Below are 19,891 nucleotides of genomic sequence, written 5' to 3'. Positions count from 1 at the left end.
TCACCAGTGTCCCCCTAGCCTCAGTGTCCTCCTGTGTCCCCTTAACCCTCCCAGTGTCCCCCAGGGTCCCCCCAGTCCCCTCAAATGCAGTGCTGAGGGGCCATCACAGGAGGTCAGGTGGCCGCCAGGAAGAGGCTTCACTGCAGGGAGGTACAGCGGTGGACCTGAGGTGGACCTGCATCATTCACAGTCCTTGGTGCAGCAGAGGGGTGTTGGCAGATTGCGAGTGCCTGGCCCCGTGAGCATCTTGGGAGCAGGATGTGTGAAACAGCCGTCCGTGAGACAGGCACGCCTTGGCCTGTGTCTGCTGCACCGTTGTGCTCGGCAGACGGGGATTCGGCCAGCACATGCGCATCTGGGGCTGAGTTAGTGACCCCGAAGCGTGAAGGGCTGTCCGTCTCCTCTCCTGAAGCGCTGCTCTGGGACCTGCTGAGGGCGACTGTGGGAAAGATGCGGTCCCTTTTTGCCATTCTCCTGGGTCTCACGGACTGCAGCCCTCCCTCTAAAGACTGCCCACTCTGCTACGTGTGGGGACACAGAGCCGAGCGCTTTCTGAAACCGCCTGTCATTTCTGTATCTGGGCGCAGCGTTTTGGCATTTCTGGGTCGACTCCTGTCTGAGTGCTCCCAGAGGCTGTTGTATTTTTCTAGTTGTACAAGCGAGTTGTTGCTCAAGTAAGTGATCCCTTTACCTGCTACTAAGGAGGTGAACGTTAGATACTTTTTAATTGACCTTTGTTGTCTCTCTGGTTTCACAAAAACAGTTGGACTTGTGGGAAGGGGGGAAGCTGTTTCTGAGCCTATTTTAACTTTTACTGGAGAACATTTCAACATGGACAGAAATAGTTCAGTAAACCTCTGTCTCCGGCTACCCAGGGGGGTACATGCTGGTCTTTAGTGCATCGCCGCTCCCCCACCGCCCGCTTACTTTGCAGCAAATCCCAGATATTGTGTGTTTTCATCTATCTCTACCAAGTGGTCTGTTTTTCTCCCCCCGAAAGAACGTAACTGCAATCCATTCTAACTTAAAAAATGAACAGGAATTCCTTACTATCATCCTATATCCAGCCCAAGTTCCCGTCTCTTCCCGTGGTTGTTCAAATCAGGGTCCACACAGGGCTTCACGTGCACGAATCTGTTTTTACTGCTTCCTGTGATGCTGGTTAACCTGTCCCCCGTATTTCTTCCTGTAAGCATGTCCATACCGCTGCACAGGCCATCACATCAGGTCCCTGTCTTGGTGTGGAATACTTCTGGGTGCTTGCATGTGCCTGGCTGTGGGCTTCCCTTAGGCTCCACCCTGCAGGCAGATCCTGTGGAAAGCCTTGCTGGGCGTTTTCTGGGCTGCCAGGGTCGGTCATTGTCCCCAAAATAGCAGGGACATGCTGTTCCTCCTCTGGCAGGTTTTATCTGGGCCGCAAATATCTTTGCACCTGTTTGAAAAGCGGGGTCACTTACCAGAAGAGTTATTTCACATGCGCTTGTGAGCTCATTGGATTACTTTCCAGGTTACTTCCCTTTGGAGTTCGCTTGTGAGAAAAGTTCTCTGGAAACGTAAGCTTGATTTCCTTTTCTAAGAGATGTGCGTCCCATAAAGAAATCTCCCTTGTGTGGGTAACGCTAAGCAGAGTTCTGGAATGCAGAAGCAATCTACAACATGGCCGGTATCAGTTGCTCAAGGCAATTTCATCTTCTTTTCAATTAAAAAAAACTTCATATGGTAATTTTTGAAAATAGTAAGCTCATTTTAAATATAGTTTGAATGTTTTAATTCATTATCAGTTAAATTTATTTTTATTACATTGGGTTTTTTATAAAGATTTTATTAAGAGAGCACACGCACGCATTGGGGGGTGGGGGGCAGAGGCAGAGGGAGAAGCAGGCTCCCCGCTGAGCAGGGATCCCGATGCGGGACTCGATCCCAGGACCCCGGGATCATGACCTGAGCCGAAGGCAGACGCTTCACCGACTGAGCCACCCAGGCACCCGACTGTGTTGGTATTTTTTGTGTAATACTACTTTTTTTTTTTTTAGTCATATCTGTCATGTTTTCTTAATGGTTAAAAAAATATATATGACATTTTTCCTGGAATTCTGTGCATTTTTAGAAAAACCTGAGAATAAACTTTTAAAGGCATCTTTTTCTTATATTGACTTTACCTTTTAGAATATGGACAATTAAATGGAGTTTTATTCAAGGCTGGAAATAGAAATGATTATCTGTGAGGAGGTCTTATGGATGGAGGTAGGGGTTGCATGAGTCAAGGGAGACTTGACTTTGAGCCTCACCAGTCAGGTCGAGGGGGTAGCCTGAGAACACGTCCTGCTGGACATCCACAACCATCCCACAGCCACTGGGCCTTCAAGGTCCGGTGGCCAGGGTTCTGTCCTGCAGCCTTTCCTGAGTGCACACCCTTGAACCTGCCTCGCCTGCCTCCTGTTTCCCGGGGGCCATCCTGCCGCGGGATGCTGCCGTGTTTGGCCTTTGCCTCGGTTTTGGTGAAGGTGCACTTTTTCGCAAGTTCTCACTCCAGGCCTGGGCGTGCACTGGGCAGGACAGGCATGAAGTGTCTCCACTGTCCCCTTGTAGGTGGGAAGTTAGAGCCATTCCTTCTGCCCACAGTGCACGTTCCATGGGTGCTTTGTGTTTGCTGCTTCCTTCATTAAGTTTATGCTCTCTTGTCATACTTTGTGTATCTCTGTGAACTGCCTTTAAAACCCTCCCTGAAACAAAGTGATGGGTAACAGTGGTATGCTTAGCTTCCACCCTCTTTTAGCAAGTGCAGCTCTGTGGTGTGGCTCTGGGTCCCTCAGTGGGGCAGATGAGGAGCTACACTCCCTGGAAGAGTGACACTGAGGCCCAGAGGGAGCATATGGCCAGAGAGAGGGCTGGAGCCTGCTGGTCACAGGTGCCCCAGGACTTGGGGTGGGGGTTCCTCAAGGGCATGCGGGGGCAGGGGTGCTTTTGGACTCCTGCCCTGACCTCAAACAGAAGTTGGCTTCTATGAAAGATTGTTGCCTGAAGAAAGTGATCTGTGGCTCGCAAGTTTCCCAAGAGCCGTGTATTTAATCCTCCTGCGTCTTAACCAGAGCATTTAGTGGGCAGAGTGAGCATGCAGGTTTGCCATCGTGACCACTCCCTGAAGGTGTGGGGGGGGAGCACCCCAGTGTCTGTGCCAGGGTCCCAGGGCCCAAAGAACTGTGGTTCCATTTCCAGTTGGATTGTTAATCATGATGTAGGAAAGAACGTTAGGGTCCAGAGCCGACAGCCAAGAAAGAGTTCTTGAGACGTCTTTGGTGCACAAAGGTGGTTTTATTAGAGCACGGGGACAGGACCCATGGGCAGAAAGAGCTGAACCGGGGTCATGAGCAGTGGCCTGTTATATACTTTCAAGTTGGGAGGAGGTTAGGGAGAGCTTAAGTCTGTAAGGAATTTGGGAGCAAGGTTTCCAGGACCTTGAGGAGGCCAGCTGTTGTTGGGAAAAGGTCCTTTATTACCATCTAATAAAACCTGAGTCATGAGACCCTTCAGATGTATATCAGCGGGCTGTATGCTTGGGGGATGATTGCCAACATGTGTCTTGGGGGGTTTAGAGATAAAGGAAGTTTCCAGAGGAATTTTTATACTTAAAGTAGACTCACAGGATCCTGGGGGGAGTCAGGCTAGGATTGCCTTTTGCCCTGAGCAAAGTTTTAACATGGAAGCAGCTGAGTCCCTAGAGGAGGGTCACTCTGCCTGTTTCAGGGACTTGTCCGTGGGCCGTAGGGAGTAAGGAAATGTAATAAATTTTCTTCTGCCTCTGTTTCCCACACCAGTCATAGTTCATCGCGTGCTGGGGGCGGGGGTGTGGTTTCCTCTTCTTGGACATTGATGGTTTCTTCCGTTTCCCAGGGTCCTGCACATGGCGGCAGTATTCCCTGAGGTCTGTTTTTTGGGGAAGGGTGGTATGGTCCTGACCCTTGGCCTTGGCCCTGTGCTGGTCTGTGGTGCCTGCTGGTGTTCAGGCTTTTTCCTGTATTCACCCACAGTTTGTGGCAGACACTCGCGGGATCAGCATCCCCAGAAGGGGAATTGTGGTGTAAGCGTGGTAATCCAAGTACTTCAGAAACTTTGCAGTGCGTGATAACTTGGGGTTTTTACTTGATGCTTCTTCTTAAAGGTTTGGGAGTTAAACTTATTTCAGGAGAGAAAGTTTATAAAAATATAAGAAACAGCGTCTGTGACTTGAAATACGATGTTAGTGTTGTGCTACGCATGCCCCGTCTTCTGACGATTGTGAGTCAGTTTTCTGTGAGCCATCGCCTGAGTCCCGTGTGTCCTCGCAGCGAAGGTGTGTGGAGTGAAGGTGATCCAGTATTAACAGGTAGGTCTGTATGGAGGAGGGGCTCAGCGTTGACTCGGCCTCCTCGTTCAAGCAGGGTACCCTGGCTGCTGCAGAGGTTGGGGCCTAGCACCCCGCTCTTCTGGCTGAGGTGCAGGAGGAGGAGGAGTGCCAGTTGGGAGCATTGCCAGATCGCACGGCCGGACCTGACTTACTGCTGTCCTTTCTCACCTGCGAGTCAGGGAGAGATTGCACTCTGGATTAGTGGTGGCACACAAAGTGAAAGCAAAGTATTGTCATTGCTAGGCAACTTTTTCATTCATTTTTTTTCTATTCGAATTGGATGGTTATCATACCTTTCCTGCTAAGAAGTTGTCAAGTATTTTTTTTTTTTTTTAAAGATTTTATTTATTTGAGAGAGAGAGAGAGAGCACATGAGACGGGGAGGGCCAGAGGGAGAAGCAGACTCCCTGCCGAGCAGGGAGCCCGAGGCGGGACTCGATCCCGGGACTCCAGGATCACGACCTGAGCCGAAGGCAGTCGCTTAACCGACTGAGCCACCCAGGAGCCCCTACCCCATAAGGATTTTTTTTTTAAATTTTTTTTTTAAGATTTTATTTATTTGCGAGAGAGAGAATGAGAGAGAGAGAGTACATGAGAGTGGGGAGGGCCAGAGGGAGAAGCAGGCTCCTCGCCGAGCAGGGAGCCCGATGCGGGACTCGATCCCGGGACTCCAGGATCATGACCTGAGCCGAAGGCAGCCGCTCAACCAACTGAGCCACCCAGGCGCCCAGTTGTCAAGTATTTTAAATCTGAGAAAGTCTGGGTCTTATTGCCGTGCTTTGGTGACTCAGAACCCACATCACCGCTTGTCTGGCTTCAAGTAGTCTGTTTTCATGGAGGAATGTGCAGGATGAGTGAACACTCCACACCCGCTCTTACGATTTTTAATGTAGCTTTATTGTGGTTTTTTAACAACTTTATTGAGATAAAATTTACATACCATAAAAATCACTCTTGTTAAGTAGACATTTCCATGGTTTTAGTGTATTCACCAGATTGTGCAAGTGTCCCTGCTGTCTACTTCCAGAACATTCAGCTCACCACAAAAAGAACTCCCCACCCCTTAGCTGCCTCTCCCATCCCCCAGCCCCTGGCAGCGCTAATCTTTCTGTTTCTGTGGGTTTCCCTTTTCTGGACCTTATAGACGTGCAATCGTACAATACGTGCGATTTCTTTCAGCACAATGTTTTCTAGGTTTATAGACGTTGTAGCATGCATCAGTACTTGCTGTTAGCTTTTGATGTATCTTCTGTCTCTCTCATTTTTCTAGTTTTCCATTACTGCCTTCTTTTTATTTTAATTTTCTTGATGTTTACTTTTGTATATGTTTTTAAAATTATTTTCTTAGTGCCTGCCCTGGGGATTACAGTGAACACCTTATAACGGTATAGTTCAGATTAATACCATCTTAATTTTAATAGTTTACAAATCTATTCTCCTATGTAGCCTCAGTCCCTTTCCCTTGTGCTGATATCGTCATACAGGCTACGGCTATATCCAACTTACGCTTATTGATTTATTCAGTTTTTTTCTAAATCAGAAGAAAAAAATTACCAAAATTATATTTTGTCTTTCAGTTTACTTGTTCAGTCACCTTTACCACGTTCTTCATTTCTTCATGTGGATTCAAATTCACGTCTAGTGTCCTTTTACTTTAGCTTGAGGACCCCCTTCAGCATTTCTTCAGGGCAGGCCTGTTAGTAATGAATTCTCTCAATTTTCATTTACCTGGGAATGTTTTAATTTCTCCCTCATTTTGGAAAGAGTTCCTTTCTCTGGATATCGAATTCTTGGTTAAGTCTTTTTCTTCCAGCGCTGAATACATCACCCGAGTGCCTTTTGCCTTGTGTGGTTTCTGAGAAGTAAGCTGGCTGTTGATCTTACCTTGAGGATGGCTTGTGTTGAGCCACTTTTCTTGCTGCCGCCTTTCACAGTTTAATTGGGATGTGTCTTGGGGTGGATCTCTTTGAGTTTATCCTACCTGGGGTTAGTTGGGCTTCTTGTGTTTGTAGATTAATATTTTTTCATCCAAGTTGTGGTTTTTGGCCATTATATCATCAAGCAGTCTTTCTACCCTGTTCGTTTCTCCTCTCCTCTGTGACTCCCATTATGTGTATGTTGGTCTTTGAGGGTGTCCCACAGACCTTGGAAGCTCTATTTGCTTTTCTTTTTTTCTCTCTCTCTGTTTCTTTCTTTTAAAATATTTTATTTATTTAGAGAGAGGGGGAGAGAGCGAGCAGAGGGAGAGAGCAAATCTCTGAGATCATGGCCTGAGCTGAAATCAAGAGTTGGACACTTAACCAACTGAGCCACCCGGGTGCCTTTCTATTCACTTTTCTTTATTCTTTTTTCTTTTTATTTTCCACACTGAATGATCTTATTTGATCTATCTTCATATTTGCTGATTCTTCTGCCCATTCAGATTTACTGTTGAGCCTCTCTAGTGAATTTTTCATTTTAGTAATTGTTCTTCTCAGCTCCAGAATCTCTCTTTAGTTCCGCTTTCTCCTCTCCTTATTGAGGGGCTCTGGTTGGGGCATGCTTTCAGTGCTCTGGCAGGCAGCTTTCTCTTACTTAGCTTTCACTTTGTGTGTGTGTGAGGTAAACGAGGAGTGAACTCTTAGAGCCTTCTCAGGTTTTCCTTGATAAGTACACAGCCCTATACCTGCTTTCTAAATTCCCAGGAATATGTTAGAGCCTTTCAAAGCTCCCTGTTGGTATCTCATTCTATAGTGTTTTGTTTTCATTTATTTGGGAGAGAGGGAACAGGCAGTGGGGGTGGGGGGCAGTGGGAGAGAGAGAGAAAGAGAGGGAGAGGGAGAAGCAGACTCCCCGCCGAGCAGGGAGCCCGACACGGGGCTCGATCCCAGGACCCTGGGATCATGACCTGAGCCAAAGGCAGACACATAACCGACTGAGCCACCCAGGCGCCCCTAGTGTTTCCTTTTAAGTTTTATGTTTTCCTCTTATTGGCTCCAACTGTGATCAGTTTATCAGTTTCAGGCCACTGTGATGTTGAACAGTGGCTGCTGATGGATTTTGTTAAATGGCCTGGGGATAGGATTGTTGACGAGTGAGCCCTGTGAGATCATCTTTGAGAATGGAGCTTTTTAGGGAGCTGCAATATGGGCCAGTTAGTGACAGTTGCCGGGGTGGTGCTTTTGGGGAGATCCAAACCCATTTTGTCCCCCCAACCCTTAAGATCTCTGGCCTGCTGTTTTCGAAGCTATACCAGAGATTGGAGTGATGGCCTTACGGCAAGTTTAAATACCTCAAAGCTTGCTCTTTTGATGGAGACTCAGACTTTGTTTGTAGTAAACTCTGGATTGTTACAAGTCTCTCTGAATTTCCAGAGCTCTGAAAAAGTTGATTTTTACACTGTTTGTCAGTGTTCTCAGTGCTTTTATAGAGGAATACATTTTTGGAGGTCCTTATAATGCCATTTTGGAAGTGCTGCCTCTGTATTTGTTTTGTTTTGTTTTGTTTTAAGCTTATTTCATTAATATAATTTGTTAGGTGAACCTTATGAGAAACAGTTTTTATTATTTAGGAAGAAATAGGGTTTATGTTTTAAAACCAAAGGAATTTAGGTTTCTTTTTTTTTTTTTTTAAGATTTTATTTATTTATTTGAGAGAGAAAGAGAGAGAGCACATGAGGGAGGGTCAGAGGGAGAAGCAGACTCCCTGCCGAGCAGGGAGCCCGACGCGAGACTCGATCCAGGGACTCCAGGATCATGACCTGAGCCGAAGGCAGTCGCCCAACCAACTGAGCCACCCAGGTGCCCGGAATTTAGGTTTCTAAATATCTTGGATTCTGATGGTCATGACAGCCTGGTGATGGATAATTTCTTCATGTGATCATTTGGGAAAGGCAGCGAGCTGTCGTCTTTATGTTCTGTATGAGAAGCACCTTTGAATACATGTTCACTCTGGCTTTGTCCCTTTTGATCGCTGCTCTTGGCACAGTATGGACTCAGTATTTGTTGAATGAACTGTGGTTTAGCAAACAGCAGAGAAATGGAACAAAGCATAATTTTTAGATCTTAGTGGCATTTTTGTTGTTTTTGTTAATTACTTTTATACAGGGTGAATTTGAAAGTGAAAAGAAAGTTGCTTTGCATGAAAAGGAGGAGATACATAGGCTGGAGTATGAGCAAGCACAGTCTCTTTACCAAAAAGAGAAAGAGTCTTTGTTTCTGCAGCTTCAGGAGAAGAATAACCAAATTCTGCAGGTATGTGGCACATGTTTTTTCTTTGTTATTACTTTCTTGTGTGTGGTAAAATACGCATAACATAAAATTTACCATTTTAATCATTTTTAAGTATACAGTTCCGTGGTATTAACCCTATTCACATGGTTGTGCAACTATCACCACCATCCATTTCTAGAACAGCTCATCATCATCACAAGCAGAAACCCTGCCCCCACCACCGCTAGCTCCCCATTTCCCTCCCTCCAGCCCCTGGCACCCACTCTTCTACTTTGTGCCTCAGTGAATTTGACCACTTCCAGGACCTCCTGCAAGTGGGATCATACAACACTTGTCCTCTGGTGTCTGGTTTATTTCACTCAGCGTAATGTCTGTGGGGTCCATGCATGTCAGAGTGTGGGTCAAAGCTTCCTGGTGTTTTGTGGCTGAGTAATAACTACTCTGTCACATGGAGATGCCACATTGTATTTCTGTCTTCACAGGTGTGTGTGCCGATAGGCCTCTAGATGTTTGTTTCTCCCTCTTGGCTGTTATGAGGCCGTTGCTCTGGGTACAAGTGCTGCTGTCGGTTCTGGGGTGCGCGTCTAGGGACAGGACTGCTGGGTCGTGCGGCGACCTGTCTGTGTCCTGAGGGTTGCCGTACTGTCTTCACACCGGAAGCCCCAGCTTAGGTTCCTTCCAGCTGTGCACAGGGTTCCAGTTTCTCCACAGCCTCACCAGCGCTCGTTTGCCACCTTCTCTGTTTATAATCGCCACCATAGCAGGTGTGATGTGGGATCTTGTCGACCTCATCGTGGTTTTGATGTGCGTTTCCCTGATGATGAGTGATGTGGGGCATCTTTTCCTGAGCTTATTGGCCATTTGTGTGTCTTTGAAGAAATGTCTGTTCAAGTCCTTCGACGGTTTTTGAATTGGGTTTGGTTTTTTGTTGTTGTTGAGTTTATTATTTCTTTTGTGAGTATAGATGTAACATTTATACTATTTATTTTCTTTTTTTTTTTTTCCAAGTGGGCTCCACACACCATGTGGGGCTTGAACTCGTGACCCTGAGATCAAGAGTCATATGCTCCACCAGCTGAGCCAGCCAGGCGCCCCTATTTATACTGTTTTTTGAGATAGTCCCACAATGTAGACCTTTCAGGATTGTAATAATCATGTTTCCTTTTCTTTCTTTCTTTTTTTTTTTAAAGATTTTATTAACTTATTTGACAGAGAGATAGCGAGTGAGAGAGAGTGCACAAGCAGGGGGAGCAGCAGAGGGAGAGGGAGAAGCAGACTCCCCGCGGAGCAGGGAGCCCGATGCGGGGCTCGATCCCAGGACCCCGGGATCGTGACCTGAGCTGAAGGCAGACGCTTAACGACTGAGCCCCCCCGGGGCCCCCAGAAAAAACGTTTTGCTAAGATGTTTGTTCGTACTTCTCTCTTTTTGGATCAGTGTCGCTAGAGGTGTATCTATTGGGTTTTTCGACTGGGGAAAACCCAGTCACCAGGTACTTTTTTGTGAAAGGGAGGTAGCAGGACGGGCAGAGGGAGAGTCTGTCCCGTGGACTCAAAGACGGGACCAGCCGCTGCGGTGGCCTGTACTGCTGGCCGTCACAGGTGTGGCTGCCTCACCCCATGTCCCATGCAGCCGACATGGGAACGGGGCTCCGGGCTGCGCGTGCGGCAGGCATCTGCCGTCTGCTCACACCCCACCAGCTGGGGCCAGGCCATGCCTGGAGCCATCTGCACACCGGTTTCCTGTGCTGGCAGCGTTTGGGTTCACTGTTCGTCTTCTCTTTTGTTTGTTTGTGGTCCTTATTTGCCATCTTAGTGTGACATAACCAGTGGTTTATAATTTCCCTACAAGCATAGCATTGAAATTATGTTTACAGTTGGCTTTCCTTCCTGTAATAAGGGGTTTCAAAATTACACTTTTATTTTATCTGGTCTTTGTTTCCTTTTTGTACTTTCTAATGTTTTATGGGTCCCACTCTCGTATTCTCTTACCAATTTTCTGCCCCATGCAAACCTGCTTTTCCTGCTCCTGGATGAAGAGATGTCCATACCAGCTGGGTGTGCCCCAAGCACACGGCTTCTCCACCTGGAGTCCACTTGCTTTTGGGCTCCACCCGTCTGATCCTGAGCTGGAGGTGGCAGGCATGTCACGCATTGGCTGGTGCACTGCCCACAGCAGCTGTGAGCAGCCATTGTTCTTGACTCTTGACAGAGGTGTGGGACAGGCACGCGGTCTGCCTGGCTCTCTGCTGCATGTGTGTGCAGTCATGCCCTGTCATGTTCTCTGTTCTTCATCTTCTGTGGGAGGATGCCCGTATTCTTGTCAGTAAACTCAACCAGCCTGGAAGAATCAGGGTGGTTGGCAGTGGGCTCAGGTCACTCTGTTGCTGGGAAGACACACTTGTCATTTCACTAAGCTGCGTGACAAAACCACAATGACCTGTGGTCAGTGCTCAGGAGCCTGGGGAGCCCAGGGCAGCCAGGTGCCACCCAGCCAGCCAGCCCACTGAGACCCCGTGATGGTTGACTTTTTTTTTTAAGATTTATTTATTTATTTAGAGAGAGAGAGAGAGTGCATGCATGAGTCGGAGGGGCAGAGGGAGAGAGAGAATCTCAAGCAGACTGCATGCCGAGTACAGAGCCTGACTGGGGCTCTATCCCAGGACCCTGTGATCACGACCTGAGCCGAAACCGAGTTGCATGTTCAACTGACTGCACACCCAGGCGCCTCTCTTGGCTATTTTTTCAAGGAGAAATATATAAGCGTGATCTTCACTTGCCTGGAAACTAGTATTTATTCTAAATGACCATAAAAGAGATTTTGAGTTCTTATTCATGAGAATAATCTCTGGTGAATTTGCCCCTTCCCCCTGGTGCCTGGGGCAGGCTAGAATGTTTGTGTATTCTGTTTTTGTAGGCAATGAATAATGGTGGGGGCGGGGGGGGACCCTATTAGTAATTTTCACCTTTAATCACTGTCATATTTTGCCATATTTTTGTTAACTGCGATGATGAGTGTTTCTTACAGAAGTTTATTCCTAAAAATAAAGCTGTAACAATTTTTCCTCAACAGCTGAAAGACAAAATTTTATCCTTAAGTCACGAGGTAGAAGAGCGCCATTCTGAACTGGAGAAGCTACAGCAAAGGCGTGACAGGGAAAACCAGGAAGGCACAAATCTCATCTCGATGCTCAAGTCCGACATTGACCTGTCTGACCGCGAAAGGTCAGTCACTCGCCTCTGTCACCTCTGCCCTGGTGCACAGAGATGCCGGGCAGGATGGAACCCTGTGCCACATTATTCTTCTCTTTCAAAAAGACTTTAAACATCAAGAAAAGTACTGACTGATGTAAGATGCCCATATACCTGCCACTCACTTTGCCAAATCTTCACATTTTGCCAGACTGCAAGATTTGGTGCTATAAGTGGTGTTAACCTTAAAATTAAATTGCCAGGTTTTCGATTGTTTGTTTTCCCAGCAATAGGTAGGCTTGTTCAGGAATAACAGAATCGCAGTCCAGGACACGCTGGCGGGTGCATCGCCAGGAGCCAGTCTGGAGGGCGGGCGAGGAAGCTCTTTTATAGAGGGGAGGGGGGCTGGGCCTGTTGTAAACAAAGTCCATTGGAGTAAACTGGGTGTTGGAAGTGGTTTCTCATTGGCTGCGTTGTGATTGGCTCCCATTGGCTGAGCTGTTGCTGGGCAGAAGGAAACCTGCTTCCTCCTGCCTGGGCAGTAATGTGGAATCTGGTGGAGGTGCCTCTTGCTGACAGGTCTGCGGCCGGTAGGGCTTGAGAGCTCCCCCTGTTCTGATCGGGTTTCCTGTTAATTTTTACAACTTGCCCCTTTTGAGCAGGATCTTGCCTTGGAAGCATTGCTGATCAAGAGTCAGGCGTTTCATATTTAGTGGTCTTGTCCCTCAGTGCCAGGAAGGACTTTCCTGGTTGTCCTGTCCTACATCAGAAGTGCTGGCTGGAGGGGCGCCTGGGGGGCTCCGTCGGTGAAACATCTGCCTTCGGCTCAGGTCATGATCCTGGGGTCCTGGGATTGAGCCCCACATCGGGCTCCCTGCTCAGCGGGAAGCCTGCTTCTCCCTCTCCCTCTGCCACCCCCTCTGCTTGTGCTCTCCCTGTCAAATAAATAAGTAAAATCTTTTTTTTTTTTTTTTTTTTAAAGACTGGCTAGAGGGCCCCCCTGCCCCGCCCCACCAGTGTCCTGGCTCTTTGCAGTAGCAGAAACTATTAAGTTTTTTTGGTTTTGTTTAGGGGCCTTGACTTGCCAGATTTGAAAGTTGAGGATTTTAGCAGTTTCTTAGGTGACTCCTGTAGGGTGTAAGCAGCTGGTTTGCCGTAGTCCCTGAATCTGGAACGGGCAGTTTCCCATTCTGTCCTGGTCCTTTTTAAGAGAAAGATCCCAGTTCAGCCTGTTAAAAAATAGAGTTAAATGCTACCCAGGTGGATTCAACATCTAAAGAAAGACTAGAATGGTCTCAAAAGACCATTTGGAGTCCATTGTAATGGTCGTGAAGAGGTTTAGTAGGCTCTTGTGTACAAGCCTGAGTTTTGTTCCCATCAGCAGGCTTCGGAAAAGCTACCGTACCTGCTCAGTGATTTCCAGCGTGTGTTCTAGCATCCTGACAGAAGTTGATGCTAGATTCTCTAATCCCCCTTGGGATGTTTCCTTTGGGCTAGTTTCATCCGGTGTTTGGCGTGGCCCTCACCAACAAGCATGTGGACTAACTGATATAAATGTGAGAAACCAGGTTGGTAAGTTTGAGTAACTCTGCTAAATTCTTCAGCAAACCTATCGGAGCCCTTAGTTACTTTAGGAAGCTCTTTTAACTATGGCTCGCAATTTGGTCTTGTCCAGAGAACATAAGAAGTTTGAGGTCTGTGTAGATCCTCAGAAGACTTTAGAGAGGCAGGTTTTAATAGGTTCAGGAGAGGAGGAAGTGGGAAGAAGGTCAGAGGAAAAGGAAGCTTGGCAGAGAGAATAGAGGAAAATGGCACTGGGGGCAGGACCCCAGTACTAGTTCGTCCCAGCGTGTCTGCAGAGGGGTTGGGGGGAAGGTCAAGAGGCCTCAGAAGCCATTCTGACTTCTTTTAATTGCTTGCTTCAGTTTATTTATTTTTTATTTATATTTTTTAAAGATTTTATTTATTTATTAGAGCGCACAAGTAGGCAGGGCTGCAGGCAGAGGGAGAAGCAGGCTCCCCGCTGAGCAGGGAGTCTGACGCAGGGCTCGATCCCAGGACCCCAGGATCATGACCTGAGCCGAAGGCAGACGCTTAACTGACTGAGCCACCCAGGCATCCCAGTTTGCCTCAGTTTAGAAATATTTTGTAAAGAAGCAAACAGAATCCCGAAAACATCTGGAAGCCTCCAAGATACCATTTAAAATAGGCACCCCTTCATGGGGACTGGAGCCATCCTGGCCTGGACGGGGCGTGAGGAGGAGGTGGGGCCAGCTCTGAGGGGGACTCGTGATTTCTCAGAGCAGAGCTGACACCTACGCTCCCTGACCCACCGTATCCGCGGTCATCCTCGTGCCTGCCTCCGCCCGCTGCCCCCACAGGGCCTTCTCTCCTGTGCCTGCCTTGCCCTCTGTCCTCAGGTCTCGGTCGCCACCTGTGGCGGCCTGGGCAGCAGCAGGGAGCCGTTGGGCCCCCAGCTATCCGTATGCTCCGTAGTCTGCCCCGCTGCTTCCTTCCCACCCTCCTTCCTGTGTCTTTCCCCTGGTGCCTTAGCCCTGTAAGGGGCAGCTCCCAGTGTGTTTTGTTCAGGGGCGTGTCCCCATGTTGGGAGCAGACCTTGTTCCAGGCCCATGATGGGGATGCGAACGTGGCAACGGATGGGGGTGGATGAGCCTGTCTCCTGCCCACTTGGCCCTGGCATCTCCCCGGTGTAAGGACCCTGCACTGGCTCCAGCTCACACGCAGGCTGCAGCACTTTGCCCCCGGCTATATCCTGGACAGGGTCACTGTGCTCTGGACGGACAGGGCCATGTTGGTGGGTGGAGGGTGACGGAGGCGTCAGCTACAAACAAGTGCTAAAAAGGCACACAGGCTCGCCGTGGAGAGCTGTCCTCCTGAGGGTCAGGAAGGCTGTGAGTGGGGACAGGGACCCGCTAAAACTAGCAATAAGATGACGTCTTTTTAAGTCAGGGGCAGCAGCCCAAAGGTTTGGTCTTGTTGGCAGAGCTGCCCCCTGGGCTGTGCCCCTCTTGTCGGAGTCAGACAGTTAGGGTCATGGCTGACAGCCCGCTGTCCGCTGTGTGCTTTGTTCAGGAGAGCGCTCCGAGATGCTCTGCGGAGGCTGCTCAGTTTATTTGGAGAAATGCTGAAGGCTGCCATCACCCTGAAGAGCCGGATCGGTGAGCGCGTGGGGCTCTGTCTGGAGGATGAGGGCCTACCTGATGCGCGGCCCAGTGGCCAGGCCCTGTTTGCAGGTGAGTGCCAGGACAGCCCGGTGCCTGCAGCCCCTGGGCTGGGGCGCTGGGTGCTGTCCTCCTTCCCTGTTGGGGCTGATGCTTGAGCTCCTGATGCTTGGGATGGGTCGTTGTCCTGGGGACATGGGTGTGCTTATCCTTCGACAACACTGGTCATGTGAGCTTGCTTTTCACGCGGTATATGCAGGTTTCTGTGTTTGCTCACTTTGCAGTACCAGTGCTTGATGAGACGTGGCCTGGGTCCGAGGCAGCCCTGCTGGAGCTGGACAAAACTTTGTCTGAATGTGTGGAGATGTCTTCAGACGCTGAAATTAGCAGTCACATCTGTGAAAGCTTTTTCATGAGCCCAGAAAGTTCGCTGGAGTGTGAGCAGCCAATTAGGAGAATTTACCGGAGCCTTGGGCTGGCGGTGGATGGCCTGCTGGAGCTGGCTCTGGACTCCACCAGGCAGGTGAGACATGGCTCTGGGTGCTGTCCGTCCGTGGCCCTATTTTGGCTCCTGTAAGTGTTTCTCTTTTTCTGAGAAGGATAATGGGTTGAATAAGTGGATAGTTTGAGTGGTTTGGTGGCATAACCTTGATAGATGAGGATGGCGTAGCTCCCAGGCGCTCCGCTGGGCGCCGCACATGTGTGTTTCTGATTCTTGACTGTAACCTGCAGGGTGAGAAGGGGCGTTGGCACTTTCCAGGTGGATCTGGCTTCCCTCGCTCTTGTCTCCTCCTTTGGGCATTGGGGGCAGAAAATCAGTTCTGTTTGGATCTTCTGTTACTACCACTGATATTCTCCTGTGTGTTTTTCCTAAGCAGAAGTCTTTTCTGAACCGAAATTTTGGAAGCAGTAGGCTTGCTGCCAATGGAAAGTAAGAGCTGAGTGTCAGGTCAAGGACACATGGTTCGGTCTTTTACCTTTACTCTGCTTTATCCTCTGACCATTTTATTTTATTTTATTTTTTAAGATTTTTTTATTTATTTGTTTGAGAGAGAGAGAGAGTGCACAAGAGGGGGGAGAGGGAGAGGGAGTAGCAGACTCCCTGCCGAGCAGGGAGCCCGATGCGGGACTCGATCCCAGGATTCCAGGATCATGACCTGAGCCGAAGGCAGTCGCTTAACCAACTGAGCCACCCAGGCGCCCTCCTCTGACCATTTTAATTTCACATTGAATATATTTATGTTTAGAGATTATCGCTAGCAAAGGGAATTATGTTTGTTAATCTTTTAGAACATTTTAGACAGGAAAGACCTTAAATATGAATGTATGAAAAGCAGTATGGAGATTCTTTTTCCCATTCAGCCCATTTAGAAAATAAGCATTTTTAGCCGAAACATTGCTGTTTACATCCCAGAAATCCTTGAATAAGTTTTCCCCACCTGGTGAAGGTATGAGAAGAGGGAGCCTTGGGGCTGTTTTCAAGGGGAAACCCGTAGATGCCCTCAGAGGCAGGGTCTGGGGAAGCTGGAGTTGCAGTAAGTAGGAAGGAGGCAGAGAGGCCCAGGGTAGGTGCTCAGGTGTGTCTGTTGGCACAGTTGGGTGTAGGTGTTTGAATTCAGAGGTTCGTCTGGGGCCCCCAGCCTGTCGATGGCCTGGGAGCCTTGGGCTGGGCAGGGTGGGCACAGCTGCCAGGGGAGGAGGGTGAGATTGGGGCCTGGGACTGAACCAGGCCTGGGTGGCATCAGAGGAGGCCCAGAGGGGCCTTGTGGTGACTGAGTCAGGGAGGGTCTGCTGGTGGTAAAGACGCGTCAGGCCCCCTGCCCACTCTGGTGACCGGCCCACGATGCCTTTCCTCCCGGCCACGGCCTCCCCGTCTCCTCTTCCACCTGTGGAGTGCCAGGTGGTCATCCCTGCCCAGGTTCTAGGATCTCAGTGGACAGTTGCTGTGACCTTTGAAATGCACCTTCTCCTTAACAGCTTATTCCGATAGGTGATGAACATGTAGATTTTCCGTGCCGCGTCGTATGTGTTTGTGTGCAGAATTTTTCCTTCTTGAAAATTGTTGAATGAGCAGATTGGTCTAGTAATTGACACAATATTGAACGTCAGTATCGTTTCTTACAGGATATTTGTGGTTTTGTCAGAATTCTACTTGTGCCAGAATTCTAATTCTGTTAATGTTAACGTCGGCTTTATTTTAATGTGCAGTTCCGGTTTTCAAATGTGTTTTAACAGCTGGAGGAAGCACGTCAGATTCATTCTCGTTTTGAGAAGGAATTTAGCTGTAAGAACGAGGAAACCGCGCAGGTCGTTAGAAAGCACCAGGAGTTACTGGAGCGCCTGGATGAGGAGAACGCGGCCCGCACGCGGCTGACGCTGGAGCTGCACCAGGCGCAGGGTGAGCACCGGCCGCGGGCGGGGAAGGACTGTAGGGGCCGCACAGGCCAGAGGCACGAGGGAAGGGCAGGTGTTAGCAGAGGTTTTAAAAGCAAAATGTAAAACTGAAAAAGGCACGGTGTGAGGCCTCAGTGAAAGAGCTTACAAGCGCGGTAGCGCCGCTCCCTGGGCTGACAGCCTCGGCCTTGCCTCGTGTGGTGAGACGAGAGTGTCGGTCCTCCCTTCGCAGGCGGTGGGTGCCCCAGAAAGTGGCATTCCTGGCCCCTCTGACCCCCACACTGCTGGGGTTGTGCACGCGTGGTGTGGGTGTCTTGTACGTGGCCGCTCTAAGGCTTGTCACCTCGTCTGGTGGTTCCCGCGCCTCCTGGGTGCGCCAGCCCTGTGCCGTCCATCCAGGAACGGGACACGGGCGTGACCACTCAGCTCACGTCCCATGGCTGACATCTTGCTGGGGCTGGGATGCCCTCGGCTGGCCCATCCTTTTGCTCCTCCAGCAAGGCCTCAGCAGCTGGGTCTGTCCCCGTCTCCTCAGGCATCATCGAAGGGTTCAAGGTGGAGAAGGCCAGCCTGCAGGAGGCTCTGGGCCAGAAGGAGACGGCCGAGCAGGGCCTCGCTGTGGAGCTGGAGAGCCTGAGGCAGCAGCTGCAGCGGGCGACCCAGCAGCAGGCAGAGCTGAAGGAGGAGAACTCCGCCCTGTGGACCCAAAAGGAGGCCTTGGCCGCAGAAGCGGAAGAGAGAGAAGCTGGTAAGAACTGCCGGCTCCGGGGTCGGAGGGCGGGACCGGGGGCAGCAGTCTTGATGCCTTTTGCCGACGCTCACTCTGGTGGAGGGCAGAGGAAAGAAGGCAGGGGCCCTGGGCTGAGGGGCCTTGTGCGTGCCGGCTGGCGCAGCGCCCCCCGCATTGCTACTCCGTTAGAGGGGCTGATCGCCCTGGTGGCCACTGAGCGTTCTTACCTGTGTGAGGTCAGAATCACTTCTGGCAAACAGCAGCCTACTGAAAACGTCATCGTTGTCAGTAAAAGAGCTTTTCACTGTTTGAGGCAAATAGCCAAGACTGTGGGAAAATGCGGGCTACTTAAAATTTTTATTTAAAATTTTAAAAAATCGTGTGACATTAATCGTAAGTAGGAAAACGTAGTTGTAACGGAAGTTCGTTGTGATTTCAGGTAATTAGAGGTTTCGTATTTAAAATATTTCAAGTATGAACAGTCAAAACGTGAGGAGTTCAGATTGTTGAGTTGGCAGGTGGCAGAATCGGAAGAAGCGGCTCTGCATGGGTGCCCCAGAACCCTTGGCTTCTGCCCCGCTTCTCTCCCCACCTGCCCTCACCCCAGCCGGCTTCGGTGCGTGTCCCCGTCTTCCACAGGCCTGGAGCGGGCTGCCCCTGGCTCCTGGGTTCTGGCTCAGACGGGTCGTAGTGCGCAGGTCTCCTTTGTGGGGCAGCCTTAGCCGTTTTTGTGCCACCCTGAACAAGTTGGGAAAGTGGTTTTTCTTTTCTTTTTAATTTCCCGCAATACACAACCAGCTCTTGGGGTTGCTGATCATCGCCCTTTTCTTTGTCTTCCACTCACTGGTTTTTGGCCTTGTCTTTATTCTTTCTGGCCTTCTTCGTCCTGTGAGCTCTCTTGGGTGGGCGCTTACTGGTGCCGAGAGGCGGGTCCCATGGCTCTTGAGGCAGAGTGACTTGTCAGTGGCTCTTGGTTTCCACCCACGTGGGATGTTGCAGAAGGTCTGCGTGTGATCATTCGAGACCTCTTCTTGCTTGGCTCTCTTTTGATAACATCTGTCTACCTATACGTATCTCTGTCCCTTTTCCACTTTTTGAGGTAAATTTCTGATGTTGAAAACTTAACCCGGCTTTGTTTTTTCTCTTGTGTGTCATTTTCACCCTTTATTTTAAGCCTCTTTCCCCCTTCAGCTGTGTCTCTTGTGGATCTCATGTTAACGTGACTTCTGAGAAGCTGATGCGCGGTGTCTCCTGTTGTGTTTTGTGGCTGTGCCCGCAGCCTCTCGGTCCGCCTGCGCTCTTCTGGTGACCTGCTCTCCTTCCCGTGTCTCTCTGGGTGGAAGGGACTTTCTTCTGCTGACCGTGAGCTGTGCATCCAGTTCTCCTTCTGTGTTTGCTCCTTCCTCGTTCATGCCACTGAGCCTGTCCCGTTCTCCTCTGCTCTCGTCTCTGCCTGGTGCCCAGCCATCCTGGTGTCAAGCGAGGCTCCATTCATGCGTGAGAGCATGTGTGCACGTGGGCAGTTGCGTTAGCAAGCATATGTGTGAGCGAGCCTGTGAGCCTGGGCATGCACCTGTGTGTGTATCTGTGAGTGGGTGTGCGCCTCCCTGTGAGCCTGTATGAGCACATGAGTGTGGACACGTTCCTGTGTGAGAGTGGGCACATGAGTGTGGGCGTGCACCTGTGTTGAGAGTGAGCACGTGAGTGTGGGCGTGCACCTGTGTGAGAGTGAGCACGTGGTGTGGGTGTGCACCTGTGAGAGTGAGCACGTGTGGCGTGCACCTGTGAGAGTGAGCACGTG

At 49.7% G+C, this 19,891-nt stretch overlaps 1 protein-coding gene across 7 annotated transcripts in view; it reads left to right on the top strand.

The window, feature by feature from the left end:
* The window catches only part of PCNT (pericentrin), a 125,768-nt gene that overhangs the window by 53,773 nt on the left and 52,104 nt on the right, over positions 1-19,891 (top strand). For all 7 annotated transcript variants that reach the window (XM_035029990.1, XM_035029991.1, XM_035029989.1 and 4 more), the window contains exons 15-20: positions 8,470-8,616; positions 11,666-11,817; positions 14,878-15,038; positions 15,251-15,489; positions 17,202-17,364; positions 17,896-18,108. In XM_035029990.1, coding sequence (XP_034885881.1) covers positions 8,470-8,616; positions 11,666-11,817; positions 14,878-15,038; positions 15,251-15,489; positions 17,202-17,364; positions 17,896-18,108 — 1,075 coding nt within the window. The remainder of the gene's footprint in view (positions 1-8,469; positions 8,617-11,665; positions 11,818-14,877; positions 15,039-15,250; positions 15,490-17,201; positions 17,365-17,895; positions 18,109-19,891) is intronic.

The sequence above is a fragment of the Mirounga leonina genome, unplaced genomic scaffold (genome assembly GCF_011800145.1).
Source record: "Mirounga leonina isolate KUSES-001 unplaced genomic scaffold, KU_Mleo_1.0 Mir_353, whole genome shotgun sequence".
Taxonomy (NCBI): domain Eukaryota; kingdom Metazoa; phylum Chordata; class Mammalia; order Carnivora; family Phocidae; genus Mirounga; species Mirounga leonina.
Note: the sequence above shows the minus strand (reverse complement) of the source record. Positions and strands in the feature narration are given on the sequence as shown.